We start from the raw sequence: 18985 nt of genomic DNA on the forward strand, positions 1-18985 counted from the left end.
GTTTTGTTTGTAAAAAGTAGAAGTTTTAGGTAAAATATCTTAATCTTTAAAAGTCACAGCTACTTTTCAAAAAAACACAAATTTTTGTGTATGCTGAACAAAACTTAAGTGTCAGGATCTCCGTATGTGCCCCTAGTTTTCTGTCTTCAAGACAAAAGCAAAAGGTTTGAAGAGGGTAGGGTTTGCGGGAGTTTTAGGAGACAGCACTGATCAGAGCAGGTGAGTGATTGGATATGAGAGGAAAGTGGCCACTGGGGACAGGCCTTCGGTGTTGCAGGTGCCTAGAGAGATGCTCTATTTACCCCTCCCCTCACTGCAAAGTCTCATTCCTCTGCTACTCCCTTCTGTCACCAGCGCTAGTGTTCTGTTTGTCCCAGGAGAACCATGTGCAAGCTCTGGGACTGGGGCGGGCCCTTGAAGTTGGGCTATCACTCTACTCTTCTTATCTAAGAGCAAAGCTTTTAGAGTTGAAAAAAATAGTGAAGACATGGATATAACACCAATAACCACACAAACACCTTGGAAAAGTAAATCAGGTCTAGTCTCTCCTGTACTGAAAACTTTCCGGATACTTCCTCTTGCACCTGGAATAATTCTAAAGTCTTACTTGCTCCACAAACGCCCTGCATGCTGTGGCCCCTGCCTCCCTCCCCAGCTTCAGGTCTTCAGGTCTCAGTTCAAACCTCAGACCTGAGAGAGTCTTCCTTGATTACCCTTGCTAATTTAGCTTCACACCCACCAATAGTCTCTCTCTATCCCAGCATCCTGTTGTATTCTCTTCCGAGCTCATATTATTATTATTATTATTATTATTTTATTATACTTTAAGTTCTAGGGTACATGTGCATAACATGCAGGTTTGTTACATATGTATACCTGTGCCATGTTGGTGTGCTGCACCCCATCAACTCGTCAGCACCCATCAACTCGTCATTTACATCAGGTATAACTCCCAATGCCATCCCTCCCCCCTCTCCCCTCCCCGTGACAGGCCCCGGTGTGTGATGTTCCTCCCCTTCCCGAGTCCAAGTGATCTCGTTGTTCAATTCCCACCTATGAGTGAGAACATGCGGTGTTTGGTTTTCTGCTCTTGCGATAGTTTGCTGAGAATGATGGTTTCCAGCTGCATCCATGTCCCTACAAAGGACACAAACTCATCCCCCTCTATGGCCGCACAGTACTCCATGGTGTACATGTGCCACATTTTCTCAATCCAGTCTGTCACCGATGGACACCCGGGCCAATTCCAAGTCTTCGCTACTGTGAACAGTGCCGCAACAAACATACGTGTGCATGTGTCCCTACAGCAGCATGATCTATAATCCTTTGGGCATACACCCAGCAATGGGATGGCTGGGTCATATGGTACCTCCAGTTCTAGATCCTTGAGGAATCGCCACATTGTCTTCCATAATCCGAGCTCATATTATATGCAATTGCCTTGCTAGTTACAACTTTCTTTCTTTCTCTCTCTCTCTTTTTTTTTTTTTGAGATGGAGTCTTGCTCTGTTGCCAGGCTGGAATGCAGTGGTATGATTTCAGCTTACTACAACCTCTGCCTCCCGGGTTCAAGCGATTCTCCTGCCTCAGCCTCCTGAGTAGCTGGGACTACAGGCTCATGCCACCACGCCCAACTAATTTTTGCATTTTTAGTAGAGACGGGGTTTCACCATGTTGGCCAGGATGGTCTCGATCTCTTGACCTTGTGATACGCCTGCCTCAGACTCCCAAAGTGCTGGGATTACAGGTGTGAGCCACCATGCCATGCCATGACTTTCTTTTTTATTACTTTATTTATTTTTATAGACATGGTCTCACTCTGTTGTCCAGGCTGGAGTGCAGTGGCACAACCATAGTTCACTGCAATCTTGAAATCCTGGACTCAAGTGATCCCCCTATCTCAGCCTCCCAAGTAGCTAGGACTACAGGCATGTGCCACCATGCCTGGCTAATTTTGAAAATTTTTCATGTAGAGATGGGGTCTCACTATTTTGCCCAGACTGGTCTCAAATTCCTGGACTCAAGTCATCCTCCTGCCTTGGCCTCCCAAAATATTGGAGTTACAGGCATGAGCCACTGCACCCAGCCTATGGATTTCTTATTTATCATTTGTCTCTTCTAAAACGTAAGCTTGGGAAGGGTGGGTACTCAAGTAACTCAGTTTTGGGCACACAGTAGGTGCTCAAAAAGTATGTGTTAAATGAAAGAAGAATCAAGAAATCCTAAGTGGACAGGAAGCTGAGGTGGGAGGGTTGTTTGAGCGCAGGAGTTTGAGGCTGCAGTGAGCCATGACTGTGCCTCTGCATTCCAGCCTGGGCAACAGAGTGAGACCCTGTCTCTAAAAGAGAGAGAGAGAGAGAGAGAAAAGAAATATATAAGAATCACATATCTGCTGATGGTCTATCTTAGTTTCTTCCCATCTCAGATACTACTTCTTCTGTTCAGAAAACAGCTTTTCGGGGCTTGGGACCTTTCCCAGCCCCCTGTAGATAGGCAGGGGCGGTGGGAATTTTTCCCATCGGCAGTCATTACTCTGAACCCTGATCACCCAGTGGACTTTTGCACTTCTGCTCACTTCCGTCTTTGACCATCAGGGCCCCACACAGATTCTTGGTCTGCCTTGACCTCCTTTTTCGCCTCCTTGAATCTATGCGATGCCCGATCCTTGTCACTCAGCCCAGCCTTGGCTGCCACAGGCATTCCAGATGGTGTGATAGAGAACACTGGCCGAGGCCGGGTGCGATGGCTCAAGCCTGTAATCCCAGCACTTTGGGAGGCCGAGACGGGCGGATCATGAGGTCAGGAGATCGAGACCATCCTGGCTAACACAGTGAAACCCCGTCTTTTCCAAAAAAAATACAAAAAACTAGCCGGGCGATGTGGCGGGCGCCTGTAGTCCCAGCTACTCAGGAGGCTGAGGCAGGAGAATGGGGTAAACCCGGGAGGCAGAGCTTGCAGTGACCTGAGATCCGGCCACTGCACTCCAGCCTGGGCGAGAATGCCAGACTCTGTCTCAAAAAAAAAAAAAAAAGGGAGAACACTGGCCAAACAGGCAGGTTCAGCTGGACACTACTGAGGGAACACAGCAGATGGGGAGAAAGCAGGAAGATGTCCCATGCATCAGAGTCAAGAATTTTGTGGTGGGCCATTCCTCCTTCATGTTCCTGTCTTACCCTCTCTTCTTTCTACCTTCTCCATCTTTCTGTATGAATCCTTCTGGATCCTTCTCCTGCTTTTCCTATCTCCTTTTACTATACAAGCTCAAGCCAGAAAGTTCTGAAAATGAATGTTTTATGTGACTTATGGAATCCAGTCACGATTCTATCTAGTAGAGGTCCACAGCACCCCACTCAAAATATTGTGCAAAATTGTATATATGTGTATGTTTGAATTTTTGTCTTATGTGAGGTCTCATAGATTTCAATGAATTTTCCTTTTTTTTTCCTTCCTTTCCTCCTTCCCCCTTCCCTTCTTCTCTTCTTTTCTTTTCTTTTCTCTTTTTGAGACAGGGTCTTGCACTGTTACCCAGGCTGGAGTGAAGAAGCAAATCACAGCTCACGGTAGCCTCTACCTCCTAGGCTCAAGCTATTTTCTCACCTCAATCCTCTACCTCCTAGGCTCAAGCTATCCTCCCACCTCAGCCTCCTGAGTAGCTGGAACCACAGGAACATGTCACCATGCATGGCTAATTGTTTTTTTTTTTGGAGAGGTTTCACCATGTTGCCCAAGCTGATCTCAGATTCCTGAACTCAAGCGATCTGCCCACCTCCACCACTCAGATATCTGGGATTACAGACATGAGCCACCATGCCTGGCCTAATTGGATATTTTTTAAGGGACTTGCCTCCCTCAAATTTTGAGCCACTGAAAAGGCTTTTTCAGGGTGTAGATCACAGGGCAATGCAACTTCCATCTATAAAATGTTCAGAAAGACGAATCAGTAGAGACAGAAAGCAGGTTTGTGGTTGCCTGGGGGCTCTGGGTAAGAAGGGCAGAAGCTTTTCTTTCGGGTGGTTGGAAATGTTCTGAAATTAGATTGTGGTGATGGTTACACAACTCCAAGTTTACTAAAAATCACTGAATTGCACATTTAAAATAAGTGAATTTTATGGTATGTAAATTATATCTCAATAATAAGGCTGTTTAAAAAAGTAGACACCCGATTTCAAAGACTTAGTATAAAAGAGGATATAAAATATCTCGTTAATAATTTTTACATTGGTTACACATTGAAATGATAATGTTCTGTATACATTGGGCTAAATTTTAAAAAAATGCTTTTTTGAGATGGAGTCTTCCTCTGTGGCCCAGGCTGGAGTGCAGTGGCATGATCTCGGCTCACTGCAACCTCTGCCTCCCAGGTTCAAGCGATTCTCCTGCCTCAGCCTCCCAAGTAGCTTGGATTACCGGCGCGTGCCACCACGCCCAGCTGCTTTTTGTATTTGCAGCAGAGACAGGGTTTCACCATGTTGGCCAGGCTGGTCTCAAACTCCTGACCCCAAATGATCTGCCTGCCTCGGTTTCCCAAAGTGCTGGGGTTACAGGCGTGAGCCACTGTGCCTGGCCTAAATCAAAACATTTTTAAAATTAGCACAGGGCAGTTGGTGACCACAGGCTGTCTCTGTAGGAGAAATGGCTCAGGGCAACCCAAGTTATGGAGTATATTTCTGATCTCCACTGGGGAAAACAAAGAGGTCCAAGGAAATTGAACAAGGATGGGGGAACCCATGTCACCTTTAAATGACTGGAGGTGGACTTGAGGCAGGAGGGTTTCTTGATGTTTGGCTTAAAGGCAAAGGGTCAGGGTAGATGAGTCAGATCTCAGGTAGGACTTACTCATAGACAGAGGTTCGTCATCTGGCTTGGTTGAAGATGACTCATTGTCCTCAATAGCCTTGCTGCTGGTCACCTGGGTGTTCACACTCGGGGGCTCATCTGAGCCAGGGTTCACAGAGATCATGCTGCTCTGGGGAGAGGACCCCCCACTGGCCCGACTCAGACTGAGTGTGGAGCCTCGCCGGCTTGGTTTGCGGTTGGTGACTCGCATTGTAGGAATTTTGAATTTCTTGGTCTAAAGGAAAGAGAAGAAAGAGAGGTTTCAGGAAGGCGGGGGGGTGGGGGGGGGTGGGGTGGGGTGGGGTGGGAAAGATAGAAGAAAGAAAGAAGGGAGGGAAGGAGAGAGGTGGGGAGGGACAATAGACAAAAGCAAAGCCTGGGTCTGACTGTGAATTCCTTCTGGCTCTTTCCAAACACCGTGAGATATATTCTGGATCTGCAGTGACCTTTTGTCACAAATCGAGATAATCTTAAAATGTGTATTATTTGAAGCAAATGTGGCGGAATGTATTCTATTGAACAAGCTCATCGTTGCCCACGAAGTCACCATAGGAAGCCACACGTGTTTTCCATGATGATGTCAAGGCCCAGAACAGGTTTTGACTTTTCTTTTGTAATAACGATTGGAGTTGATTTTCAAACTGTATATAAGGATGGGTCTAATTTTTCAACGAATCTTGGTTTTGGCTTCAGATTCCATGTATATACTTCTTGGTTCCCAAGTTGACACCTGGGCCTCAAAGAATAATTTGTAATCATGGAGGTTTTCTAAAGAACACAGAATAGGGAAATCCTAGGCCTGACATTTAGGAAGTGAGTGGGAGGAAGCAGATTTGTCTGGTGCGGTGGCATTCTTGGGGGAGGAGCCATGGTTGTAGTGGGCTAGGACAATTGGATGATAAGTTCTGGAAGGGACTGAGAGGTAGAGTACACACATACTGTGTGTGTGTGTGTCTGTGTGTACCTTCCTGTGAGATTGGTGTCACTTCAGAATGCACTGTTTGGGGTTATGTCCTCATATAACTCATCCAGGTTTCAGCGAGGCTCCCTAACCTCCTCAAGGTCACAGCAAGGAAAGAGCAGAACCAGAATTCACACCCAAGTCAGGTTAATGCCAAAGCTCATTACTATGCCTGGCTTCAAAATACTTCAAAAGTTTTTTTTCAGTGGCATCGAAAATGCCCTTTATCCTATGCTAATGATTCTTTATGACATTTAAAATGCCAAGTTTAGGCCGGGCGCGGTGGCTGAAGCCTGTAATCCCAGCACTTTGGGAGGCCGAGACGGGCGGATCACGAGGTCAGGAGATCGAGACCATCCTGGCTAACACGGCGAAACCCCGTCTGTACTAAAAATACAAAAAACTAGCAGGGCGAGGTGGCGGGCGCCTGTAGTCCCAGCTACTCCGGAGGCTGAGGCAGGAGAATGGCGTAAACCCGGGAGGTGGAGCTTGCAGTGAGCTGAGATCCGGCCACTGCACTCCAGCTCGGGCGACAGAGCAAGACTCCGTCTCAAAAAAAATAAAAATAAAAATAAAATAAAATAAAATAAAATGCCAAGTTTATATGGGGGATGAACAGGCCCTCAGATGCCCCAGAGAAATAGCTCAACACAGAGTGGGCTGTAGTTTATATTCACTTAATAGAAATAATTTTATTTGAGCACATTTAAAATGAAAGCTCTTGATGGGTAGACTGGTGTTTTCTTTAGATGAAACTCATAGCGTTTGATACCCTGGGAAAGGTGATAGGGAGAAGAGACAGCACTGAAGACCACACCAACATTTAATATACATTGCACAGGGTGGAGAGAATTGTATTCAGCAGAATTCATTTCAGGGAGTCCACTGTATGTGATCAGAAGCAATATTTCAAATGACTACCTTGTAGGGCACTGAATATGAGTGGAACCTTCTTGCACTAGAAGAGGGGAGGGATTTCTTGGTTGCACAGGAGAGGGAGAAGGTTGGGGGAGAGGAGGGAGAAGCTGTGGGCCTTAAGATTTGATCTCTCCTTGTGCCTGCCTCATCTCTCTCAAATCTTCAGTGAAATTCTATACAAATGACAGAATGTTTCAGAATATGATAGACTGGAGAAATGGAATTTGAACTGGATTTAACCAGATCTTCAAGAGGCCATGCAAGTTACAAAATGACTGATCAAGAAAAGTCAAGTACCCAAAGCAGGCATGTCCTCTCCTTTGATAAATTAGCAGCTTGGTACAATGCTCCCATTGTCCTGACACTGCAATTGATCTTGAGCTTGCCAGGACTGACAGAAGGCCCCTCTACCCTTTATCACTCTGAGGAGAGATGATATCAGAGCTCAGGGTTGAATCATCTAGAAGTTGCCTCTTTCCATTTTATCTAGAACAATATGAATTCCTGACTCTAGAAACCAGGCTCTTCAGATCAATGAAATTTTTTTATTTTTATCTTTATTTTTATTTGACAGGATCTCACTCTGTTGCCCAGGCTGGAGTGCAGTAGTGCAATCTTAGCTCACTGCAACCTCTGCCTCCCAGGTTTGAGCTATTCTCTTGCCTCAGCCTCCCAAGTAGGTGGGATTACAGGTGCCCACCACCATGCTTGGCCAATTTTTTTTTGTTGTTGTTGTTATTTTTGGTAGAGATGGGGTTTCACCATGTTGTCTGGGCTGGTCTTGAACTCCTGAGCTCAAGCAATCTGTCCGCCTTGGTCTCCCAAAGTGCTGGGATTATAGTTGTAAGCCACTGTGCCTAGTAAGATCAATGTAATTTTTGAAGGGTGGACAGATGGTGGCATGGGGTAGCTTGGAATCTTGCAACGAGCACTGGAGTCAGAGTCAGGGGACCTCGGGGGGGGCCTTTAGTACGTCACTCTGCCATGCCTCATTTATAAAACTTTCCTCATTTATAAAACTTAGGGGATAGCCTGGGACAATCTCAGAAGAGCCTTCCATATCCAGGATTCTGTGCATATCTTCCTTGAGCTAGGATTTCATCTTATGCTCCCAGAGTTGCCATTAATTAAAATTTAATTAACCACCCTAGCCAGGAAATCCAAAGTTAAGGGCTAACACTTGTGATTAATTGAAAGTGGCAGAAAAATAAAACGTAGGGGGAAGATGTGACAGGCACTTGCTTGCCTTTTATTGAACTGAACCTCTCTAAATTGACTTAAATCCCTAAATGCTGCTTCTCTATTTTTTTGTATTTCACTCAGCAGTGGTGTTAACCGGTTGCTATGTTCCATCTCAGTAGGGATTGATTTTTGGCAATGGAGGAAACGAATTTCCTGAAAGGTTCCTACACTTTCTATGAAGTAGGGGTTGCAGACTGGTGGCCCATGGGGAGACATGTTTAGCTACCCAGGATTTTACAAACTGGGAGACTTTTATATAAAAATGTAAGTTTTTTGTTTCTTTTGACAATGGTAAGCTCTGGGCTCCCAGTCTCACAAGGCAAAATGAGCTACAGCTGCACAGAGTTTCTTCCCTTTAGCTGTGCAGGAGTGCTCCAGTTTGCCACAGACCCCATCACTCCCTACTGTATCACACTTAGCCTGATTTTTTATTTTATTAATAACACAATTTGCTTGGCCCCTATGAACGCTGCCTACACATACGGAAGAGTGTCAGGGGAAAAGAAGAGTATTGTGGGAGCTGGTTGGATTCCCTCTTTCAAAGTCCTCATTTTATAGGTAGAGAAACTGAGGCCCAGTAGAGGGGAAAGGACTTGTCTGAGGTCACACAGTGAACTGAGTCACCATGGCTGAGCCAGGTCTCCTGCAGCCTAATCGAGTGCTCACCCGTGCCCAGGGTGGAACGTGCTGCAGCCCAGGGTTTGATCCACAAACTTGAATTCTGTTTTGCAAGAGTTCAAGCACAGCTATTCATTCTCCCCTTCCCCTCCTGCAATTTTAGTAGTGGATATCCCTGAAGGATTTTTTAAAAAGGTTTGTAGCTCCCGCTGCTTTTTCTGTGCGTTTCTGAAGACGGATGCACACTGCATCTCCATAGCAACTTTCTGCCATAAAAACCAAGGCTCTTCTTAAATCTAGGAGCACCCTGATGAAAGCGTAAGAAAATGGTGAAATTCTTCATGAGGGGCAATGTAATCATGGGGTCAGGGAGAACAGGCATTGGGTGTTTATATGTTTAATAAACATATTGATGTTTATATGTTTAATAAACTTTGTTTAATAAACAGACCCAGAATTAACTTCTGGCTCTGCCATTACCCAGCTGGGTAACCTTATGTAAGTCACTTAACCTCTCTGAGACCCCAAATTCCTCCTCTCTCACCTGGGGGTAAGAATAGTGCCCCATAGGGTTATTAAGAGAGCACAACTGGATAATATACCTACAGAAGCATCCTTAGCACAGAACTTAGCCCATTTACAATTATGTTGAACAGTGGCCTCTAAAATTTACATAACCACAGTAATGCTAAGCATTCCCACGTTTTCAAGGTGAGTTTGCCTTATATTTATTTCCTGAAGTTATTCACTAAAGTTGTGAGGTAGGCAGGAAAGCACATCATATCCATTTCATGGGTTAGGGGACAGGTTCAGCAAACACTCTAGTTGTGTGCTCTATTACCTTTACCTACCTTTTGCCATTATTATTATTATTAATTATTAGGCTTGTTTATTGAGTAGATGAGTTTGGGAGGTCCTGGGTTAGGAATACCTTTGGGTAAAAAGAATCTGTATCTTGGTGTCCTCCTAATAACTGCATGTTCTGGTTTGTAGAAAATCTTGTCTGTTGAATCACTCACGTTGTCTTTTCTTTTTCTTAGAGACAGGATCTCACTCTCTTGCCCAGGTGGGAGGCTGGAGTGCAGTGGTGGGATCATAGCTCACTGCAGCCTCCAATTCCTGGGCTTACATGATCCTCCCACTTCAGCCTCTCTAATACCTGGGACTACAGGCGCACACCACTATGCCCAGCTAATTTTTAAAGTTTTTGTCAAGACAGGGTCTTGCTATGTTGCCCAGGCTGGTCTCAAACTCCTGGGCTCAACTGATCCTCCTGCCTTGGCCTCCCAATCCTTTGGGATTACAAGCATGAGCTAGTGTGCCTGGCTTTAATTTTCTGACTGGGTTAAAGAGGAGAGAGAGAGAGGAAGGAATGGAGGGAGGGAGGGAGAAAGGGAGGGAGAAGGAGAGAGAAATGACTGTTATTGATTTAGAAAATAGAGTGAGGTGAGTCCATTTCCTTCTGGTGACATCTTGTTAAGCAGCTGCTTAGCACCCCCTCCTGTCCCCATTATGTAGCGTCCAGACAAGTGTCATTTCTCCTATAATCCCCAGATAACTGTTTTAATTAAATTTACGAAAACCATCCAACAGCATGTGGCTCTGACTTCCCTTCACTCTGAGAACCAACTAGAAAAAAAATTCCCATTAGAGAAAAGACTGACAAAAATACTCAACACAAGCTGGGACCTAGGAGCCAAAGGGTCGCGTGGCGTGTGGTTGGTTACCTTTGGCGCTATGATGAAATTCTCCCATTTCTGTCCCATGGACTTGGGAGCCAAAGGGTCGCGTGGCGTGTGGTTGGTTACCTTTGGCGCTGTGACGAAATGCTCCCATTTCTGTCCCATGGACTTGTCCTTATTGATTTTTTTAATGGTGCTCTTGCTTCCACCTGGGTCCCTGAGTGAGAAACAGCTTAATGAGTTTTCCGTTTCCAGAGCCTCGGTTTATTACACGTTCTTTTAAGAAATGCAATAAATAGAGGAGGAATGGTGGCTGGGCTCTGTTAGGATTTCCGCCCCCACTCCTGTACTTATGAAGAAATGGGAGGGATAGTTCTCCATAGCTGGCTCTTTTGAGTGAAGTCGAGGTTTGGAGAGACTTTTGCTTACTGGGTGGAGGAGGGAGGTGGTATATATTTGTATGTTTTTTGCATCTATTTGTATTTTAGACTCGGTCCTCTCATAGAATCCTGGGCAGGTCTGCGATTATTCCTAGGGAGTGAATTGAAAAGCATGTTCATTTCTGAATCTTTGCTTTTTCTATTGCCCAAGGGGTCCACCATCAGAGACATTTCTGAGAGACACACAGAGAATATTACTGGGTGGGACTGAGGGTGGGGCCGATGGGGGTGGATTGCACAATGAAAATCACTGATTGGAGGTTGACTGGGCAAAAGTTCTCTGCGACGCTGTGTGCAACACCTTTCTGTGCCTTTTCGCTGTATCATCTCAATCACTATAACCTTGTGATGTAGTCATTGTCATCCCATTTTCAGATGAGAAAACAAACTAAGGGAGTTTAAGTCACTTACAGTGAAATGAATAAAGCTAAAGCTTCAGGGCTCCTCACTTGTGTGGGTCCCGCTTCCAGGATCCTGTACCTGATTTTGTATTGTAATTTTGTATTTTTTTTTCTTAAAGTGCCCTCTCCCCCGTTAAATAAGCTTCAGGCTCCACAAAACCTGGATCCTCCTCTCATGGGTTGGGAATTTTCTGAATAGGAGACTGAAGCCCAGTAAGTTCTGTTGGTGACACACCCGTAATCCCTTATCTGAAATGTGTGGGACCAGATGTGTTGCCAAATTCATAATTTTGGCATTTTGGAAAGGAAACATGCTGCATATTCTATATGTTAACATAATCCCTCTGAGGGCGCTAAGGGGACAGCATCCTGTAACCGAATACATGACTGTTTCTGCAATGGAACACACGGATGTTTACACTAGGTGGGAGAAATAAAGACCAGAAGTAGCTTCAAGTCAAATTTTGCTACCAACTTAGATTGGTTCATGTCAGATTTTGCTGCCAAATGAGTTAGGAAAAACTGAGTTTTCAGAGCTTTTGGATTTTGGACTTGTGGCTATGGGGCAGTGGGTCTCTATTGGTAAGAGAGTGGGGAGTCTCAACGTGTGATCTCTCAACTACCTTTACTTATCTATTGATCGACTGATTGGTCTGTCCATCTCTCTGTCCATATATTTTTCCATCCATTCATCCATCCGCCTATCTCTTTCTTTATCCCCTTTTTCTTTGCAGAAAGAATTTTATATCACAAGGATTCTTTTAATTATTTTTCTAGCTCTCGCCTAGCAGAGAGCAGGAACTTGAAATGAGAAGGCCAGCTGGGCTCATGCCTGTAATCCCAGTACTCTGGGAGGCTGAGGCAGGCAGATCAGCTGAGGTGAGGAGTTCCAGACCAGCCTGGCCAACATGGTAAAACCCTGTCTCTACTAAAAACACACAAAAAATTAGCCGGGTGTGGTGGTGCGTGCCTGTAATCTCAGCTGCTCCGGAGGCTAAGGCAGCAGAATCGCTTGAACCTGGGAGGCGGAGGTTCCAGTGAGCCGAGATCGCGCCATTGCACTCCAGCCTGGGGGACAAGAGTGAAACTTCCGTCTCAAAAAGAAAAAGAGGACAAACAGAACTGCTTTGGTTTGGGAGACACTGACAGGGCTCTAGGCTTGTTAGGGTGATGAGTGCTGGTGATTGTGGGTGGAAGGAAGGTGCTCAGATATAGAAGGCAAAAGGTGATCAGGATAAACCTAACTTAAGGCTGACTTCTCATGGCATGGAAATCTGAGTAGCAGAATCTGTCATGCGCATCAGTGTGAAGAGACCACCAAACAGGCTTTGTGTGAGCACCCCACCTGGGTGCAGGCGGGCTGAGTCCGAAAAGAGAGTCAGCGAAGGGAGATAAGGGTGGGATCATTTTATAGGATTTGGGTAGGTAAAGGAAAATTACAGTCAAAGGGGGGTTGTTCTCTGGTGGGCAGGAGTGGGGGTCACAAGGTGCTCAGTGGGGGAGCTTTTTGAGCCAGGATGAGCCAGGAAAAGGAATTTCACAAGATAATGTCGCTTAAGGCAAGGACCGGGCATTTTCACTTCTTAAGTGGTGGAATGTCATCAGTTAAGGCGGGGCAGGGCATTGACACTTCTTTTGTGATTCTTCAGTTACTTCAGGCCATCTGGGCATATACGTGCAAGTAACGGGGGATGCAGTGGCTTGGCTTGGGCTCAGAGGCCTGACAGAATCAAAGGCTTTTCCCAGTACGAGGAGTTGGGGATGTCCTCTCTTCACCAATGGGATTTTGCTGAAGATCAACCAGCCATTTGCCACCACACAAGAAATGTACACAGACCCAAAGTGGAAGTCGGGCTGGGGGAATGTGCCTCTAAGCTCTTTGTAAGACTTTATGTTTGATTACACAATTAAAAAGCCCTCTGAATAATTAACAGTGAAGCTCATTTAAGTTGGTTCTGCCTGCCTCTCCCCCGAGTAATCAAATTAGGGGATATTTAAAATCCAGCCAGAGGAAGGAGCAATACTTCAGTCCTATAAACAATATTTAAACTAGCGGTGCTTTTGAAGTCTGATTTAAGGTTCACCCAGTGGAGGCTTTGGCGTTTTTTTTTTTTTTTTTTTTTCCACTTTGGAGCATTTATTTCAAGACCACAGGACTTTTCACATTTCCCTTTGCTAACGCAGCCCTGCTGAGCCTCCAGCCTTCTTCTTGAAGTTCAAAAGCAACCTCCTTTCCCCCTTTAAAATTAAATCTGATCCTGGCAAAGCTTTCAAAATCTTAAATATTCAGGTCCAATCAGGAAGATGGAGGTTTTCCACTACTGCTGACTTCCAAGATGACCTGAAATCTATTGCGACTTCAAGCAGCAGGCTAAATGAGTTCAAAATGCAGCAAGATTCCCACAGACCTTGAAAAGCTCGGAGCCCTTGCTCTTGCAAACCCATTGATAAAGAAAAGGCCTGGTTAGACAGAATCGGTCTTTCTGATGTTTCATTTTCAGTAGCGAATAACCCAAAAAGGAAGATCGGTAGGGGAAGGAAGAGAAAAAATAAAACCACCTAAGCCGCATCATCCATTGCATACCTTGTGGAGGAGGGCAAAGCAGGTTGGTGGTCCTTCCCCTGGCCTGGTGGGGTAAGCGTTAGTGCCATCCACCAAATAGTTCCAGGCTTCGCTGCTCTCTGAAGGCAAGTGTAAGCACTGTGACTTGCTTTGTTCAAAAATACATGAGTGAAAGTGACATGTGGGACTTTGGGTAGGTGATTTAAGAGCTAGTCCTGAAGTCATCAGATTCTCTTTTCTGCCTCGTCGATGGTGGAAGCTTCTATCAACGTGAATCCCTGAGTGACTCTAGAGAGTAGAGCCTCCCTGTTGGACTTGAAAGGTGAGCCAAGGAACAAGCTTCTTTTGCCTTAAACTGCTGAGATTTGGGGGTTGTTCATTATGGCAGCCTAACTTACTTAGCTCACCCATTTAATATCCTTGTGATTTACTGTCTGTGTGACCTCGGGCAAGTCTCCGAGTATCAGGACCAGAAAAGTGTTATCTTAGTGGTTAAGAGTGAATTTAACCATAGATTGGACCAGCTGTTCGAGTCCTCTGTCTGCCTCACTGCTTCCTACCTGTGTCACTTGGTATAAGTAATTTAGCTTCTCTGAGCCTCACTGTCCTCATCTGTAAAATGGGGGAATAATAGCAGCTGTGACAAAGGATTGCTGTGAAGATGAAGAGAAATGGGGCTTGTTAAGGACTTCATGGGTGCTGTGTACAGAGAGCTGAATACAGTTCAGCTATTAACAACAATAACCTTCTCTTTTCAACAGAGATTTACTGTGGCTTAGAGGAGGAGCTGATGGTAGACAACAAGGTACCAGGGCAGATCCTTGGGGGAGATGTAGCTATAATTTTCAGACCATAATTTCCCCCTGCTGAAGCTTCCTAAGGGATCCTATTTGCCAGAAATCAAGGGAATAGGGCATTGAGCACTGTCAAATCTCTTGTAACTATATCCGCCAAGCACATTTTGTTCCAGGCAGTCACTTGAAGATGTCTATCCACAGTGGCAATTCAGAGCAATTTTCTCAAATACTTTGTGCTGTCTTTCTGAACTCCCATCTGGGGTAAAATGTCTGCTTCCCAGGGCGGAAAGCTGTAGGCTAGGTTAGAACATGCTCATGGGTCCATGACCGAGGGGAAGAGCTGCTGATTCTGCACCAGGGAGGGGGCAGAGGTCAAAGCTCTGGGACTTCCCGGACCAGGTGGCTCCATCCTAACTCCTGAGCGATGATCTGATCCTCCTGCCACATTCTCCCACTCCATAGAGATGTCCCCTGGAGTACCGCAGTGGAGGAGCCATGTAATTAAATCAGTGCAAAGAGGAGAGCAGGGGAAATCAGAGACTTCACTCACATGTCACCTTCCGAGTGAGTCTTTCCTTGATGATCCAATTGAAAACTCCCCTGCCCATCACTGTCACATCACCCATCAATTTCTTCTTGACACTTATTGCTATCTCAAAGTATCTTGATTATGGCATGTTCATCATCTGTTGCTTCCCTCACCCCTCTAGCATGGAAGCTCCTGAGAGCAGGGATGTTATCTGTTTTCTTCACAGCAGTATTCCCACTAGTGCCTGGAAAAGGCAGGTTTGAGGAAAATGAGATTTTCTTGGTTGTGGGGAAGGAGTACTACAAGACAAGGGGAAACTAATTTAAATATAAACAATTTAAAGTTTAAAAACGCTATTCTGTGTGTTGCTCAGAACGATTGCGACGGTATTTCATGGAAGCAAAAGCTTGGAAAAGACTTAAAGGTCTTGGAATATTGGTTAACTATGTTTCAATACATTTGTATGCTGATAAACTCCACAGCAGAGGTTCAGATCTGGAGAGACGCTCCTTATATACTAAGGCAAACAGCAAAAGTTTAGTTTCAAAACAATATGTGCAAAACGGCACTTGAAATTATTTTATAAAAGAAAATTTCATTTTATATGTGATCACATCTCGGTAAGTCGAGTCCCTTTTGTATCCTGGGGCCTCCCAGAAAGTACCACATTGTAATAAGATCTTCTTTTCTTGGAGGTGGGGCACCAGATTATTCTCTAAATTAATTAAAGACTTTAGGATTTAGCTACAGAGGAACAACCATTTGGGGGGTGAAGCACCCATATTTTGCAGCAAGGTTACCTGGGTTAAAATCCTGGCTTACTTTTTGCTCGCTATGCAACTTTGAGCAAATTAATTTTCCATGCCTCAGTTTCCTTATTGGTAATTTGGAGTGAGGCTTAACTGAGATAATACACCTAGAGCAATGCTTGCCATAGGAAACACTCAAGTGCCAGCCATTTTCATCATAAAACAGTTGATGGATTTTGATGTTTGTGTCATATTTGAAACCTCAAAGTGGGGCTGGTTGCCTTTTACTCATATATGTATTTCTAAAGGAATGGTGGGTTTTCTGTGCCTGGACAGTCCAGCCCTTGAATGTCTGGCGTCTCTTAAGAGTCAGGATTACAAGAGTCAGGAGTATAAGAATCAGGATTGTAAGCGTAGGGATTACACCCACTTGGTCTCCCCGCTAAATAGTGGGCCCAGTGGTGTCTCCCTGGACAGCCTGAAGCAGTAAGACGTAGATAACTGAACTGCCCCTGTGGCACCAGGGGAGAGCACAGGATTCTGGAGACTCCAGCCTGTTAGAACAACTCCTTTGAGGTGTGTGCTGTACCTGCTGGAGGGTTAGTTGGTAACTCTTCACTGCCTTCTTTGGCCAGGGGTCTGGCCTGTTTCTTCACCACTGCAACTAGGGAAGATGGCCACAGGGATAGGGGAGGCAACATTAGAGCTTGTCACATTTCTGCACACTTGATGTCTGTGTCTCTGTAAAGGTCTACTTGTTTCTAGGTAGGTCTTCTGGTTGGTTCTTGGAAAGTTGGTCTCCAATAAGAATAAAATCAATACAGGTTCACAACCACTTAACCAATTCCAGTATGCAAAGAGTCTTTAAACCAAAACAATTTAAATAGCTTATTTGGTAGCAAAGTGTGACAAAAACTGATGGGAGGCTATTAGTGGCCTTTTTTTTTTTGACCTTTGTTATGCACTTAAGATAAATATTCACTTATTTGTTTTCTGCAGAAATATTGTGTTTGATGACAGGCCCCTCTGGGAGTGTGATGTTCTATTTGGGACATGTCTCAATATTCTTTTTTAAAATGTAAAACAAAAACAAACAAAAAAAAACTCCTCAGAATTCTGAAATGCATTTGGCCCTAAGGGTTTGAATAAATACTTATGGGCATTCATGAAAAAAGATCAGATCCTATTTTGCCTAAAAAGAGGCTTATATCTCTTAGAGAAACATAATTGGCACATTCATTATTGAAGGCTTGGTTTCAATTTCTATTGTGGACCCGATCATCTTGTCAATTGAAATAAACGCTCTTGTTAGCAGTGGAATTAACAAGGATGCTGAGAAGTGATAATGATAATGTGTTTAAATTGCCACATGATGAAATTGGGAAGTTGAGGAGTTTTTTTTTCTCAATAAAGCAGAGACTCAGATGCAACTCATAATGACATCCTAAAATCTGTCATCCGTCCATTCACCCAAACATCCACCAATCCATCCAAATATGAGATCATCCTGCAACTAACAAAGATTGTTCTTCTGCTTGCAGCACAGTAACTGCCAGTTAGTGAAATTTTGCTGCCTGTAGAAAGCCCTCATTGAGATATCGAACCACCCCGACATTCTTGCTATAAAATCTGTAAGGGGGAGGAATTGGGTCTGCAGCTGTCATTATGCCTAATCAAAATGGAGCCTGTGGGATCTACAGGTCCCCAAGGATGCATATTCCCTTTTGGAAAATGCATGGTGGGTGTCAGGCTCAGGGTTTAAGTGTCAAAATACTTTAGTAACAGGAGGTACTGGTTGCTTGATGATGGAGACTCAGAAAAACACACTCAGGAGAACTGGAGATTTGTATTACCTTCTTGGGCTCATTACCTGGGTTGTTTATCTTTGCAACTAGGTTTTGGGTGGCATTGTGTAGCCTTTCCCCCTGTTTGTTTGCATACTTTTCTGTTCACCTAGTGAACATAGATCTCACCTGTTGGTAAAATTCTGCTCAGAAGTTCCTTTCTTTCCTAGCCTTCAGTCTCAATGGTACTGATAATCATACACCTAACTTCTCTTTAAAATAAGGATTTTTACCTTTTATAGCTCTTACTTAATGAACATTCATTGTGTTCCCAGATATTAGGCTAAGTGCTCTATGGACTTGATTTTGCTTAATTCTTACAGTAACTCTTCTGAGGCAGGACCCCATTTGACAGATGAAGAAACAGAGGGCCAGAGATGTCAAGTGACTTGCCCAAGGTCACACAGCTATTAAGTGGCAAAGCTTTGACTCATCTGGGTTCATCTGATGCTAAACCCTTTCCTCTTTATCACTCTAATCCCTCTGGGTTTAAAAAATGCACTTGAAGATTTGGGGAAATTCACACTGCTGCATAAGGGTGAAATGTCATAAATGAGGATTAAATGTTGAAGAGAAGAGCTCTTTCTGCTTTCTTATAACTAAAAAGGTGTTTTCTTATACTTTATTGGGAACTTAAACTGCCCCCCAGATTCATAATTTTTAAAAATGAATCCCAAACAGTGATGTGCTAGAGCTGGCTCATATTGGCTCACAAGAACGGATTCTGTACATCTCTTCCCAACTCCAAGTTCAGTGACATCATGTTGGGAAGATTGAAATCAGCCACGGTGGGAGTATTTACACCGTGGAAACTGGCATTGTCACAAATCGTGGTTCTTCACCTCCTAGAGAACTGGTTGTTAAAACATTTACCAGCATTGTCATTGACCCTAAACTAAAATGCCCACCAGGAAGAAATGGTCAACTAGAAAAAAACAAACCCCAACAAATACTGTGACTTCCTATGTGAATCTTCCTGGACTGCATTTTTTACCTCAGGTGGCTGGGTCTGGTTCAGGTGCTGATTTTATAGAGCTGGGCATCCTCGGAGCGCTGATAGAATTCTGCCACTGCAAGTTGTGGTAGAACATCTGCTACTCTCAATGTGGCCACTGTGTCTTTTTACTGCGGTTAACAATTTTTGGTCACGTTCTGAGCACATTTCTAAAACCAACCAAAAGAAAGGGACATGGCCCCTTTTCTCTGCTCAATCCAAATTCTACATGATGTTCTTTTCTCAGTTTTGGAGAAAGAGTCACCACATGTAGGAGGCCAAATGTGGCTGTTGGTGGTGTGCTCAGGGAGATGGAATGCTGTCAGGAGCCCTCTGGCTCAGAGGCCTTTTTCTTAGAATGTAAGCAATCAACCAAGGAAAAAGAAGAAAAAGATACTGCTTTTACCTAGT

General features: G+C 44.4%; 1 protein-coding gene across 5 annotated transcripts in view; it reads right to left on the reverse strand.

Annotated features, from left to right (window-relative positions):
* CCDC60 (coiled-coil domain containing 60) overlaps positions 1 to 18985 on the reverse strand; it is a 206499-nt gene that overhangs the window by 33959 nt on the left and 153555 nt on the right. For 4 of the 5 annotated variants that reach the window (XM_033220421.1, XM_033220424.1, XM_033220420.1 and 1 more), the window contains 2 exons: positions 10303 to 10474; positions 4837 to 5071 (listed from right to left, as the gene is read on the reverse strand). In XM_033220421.1, the coding sequence (XP_033076312.1) occupies positions 4837 to 5071; positions 10303 to 10474 (407 nt within the window). The remainder of the gene's footprint in view (positions 1 to 4836; positions 5072 to 10302; positions 10475 to 18985) is intronic. The other variant, XM_033220422.1, reaches the window with a different exon arrangement.

Source organism: Trachypithecus francoisi, unplaced genomic scaffold (genome assembly GCF_009764315.1).
Source record: "Trachypithecus francoisi isolate TF-2019V2 unplaced genomic scaffold, Tfra_2.0 Lachesis_group11, whole genome shotgun sequence".
Lineage (NCBI taxonomy): Eukaryota > Metazoa > Chordata > Mammalia > Primates > Cercopithecidae > Trachypithecus > Trachypithecus francoisi.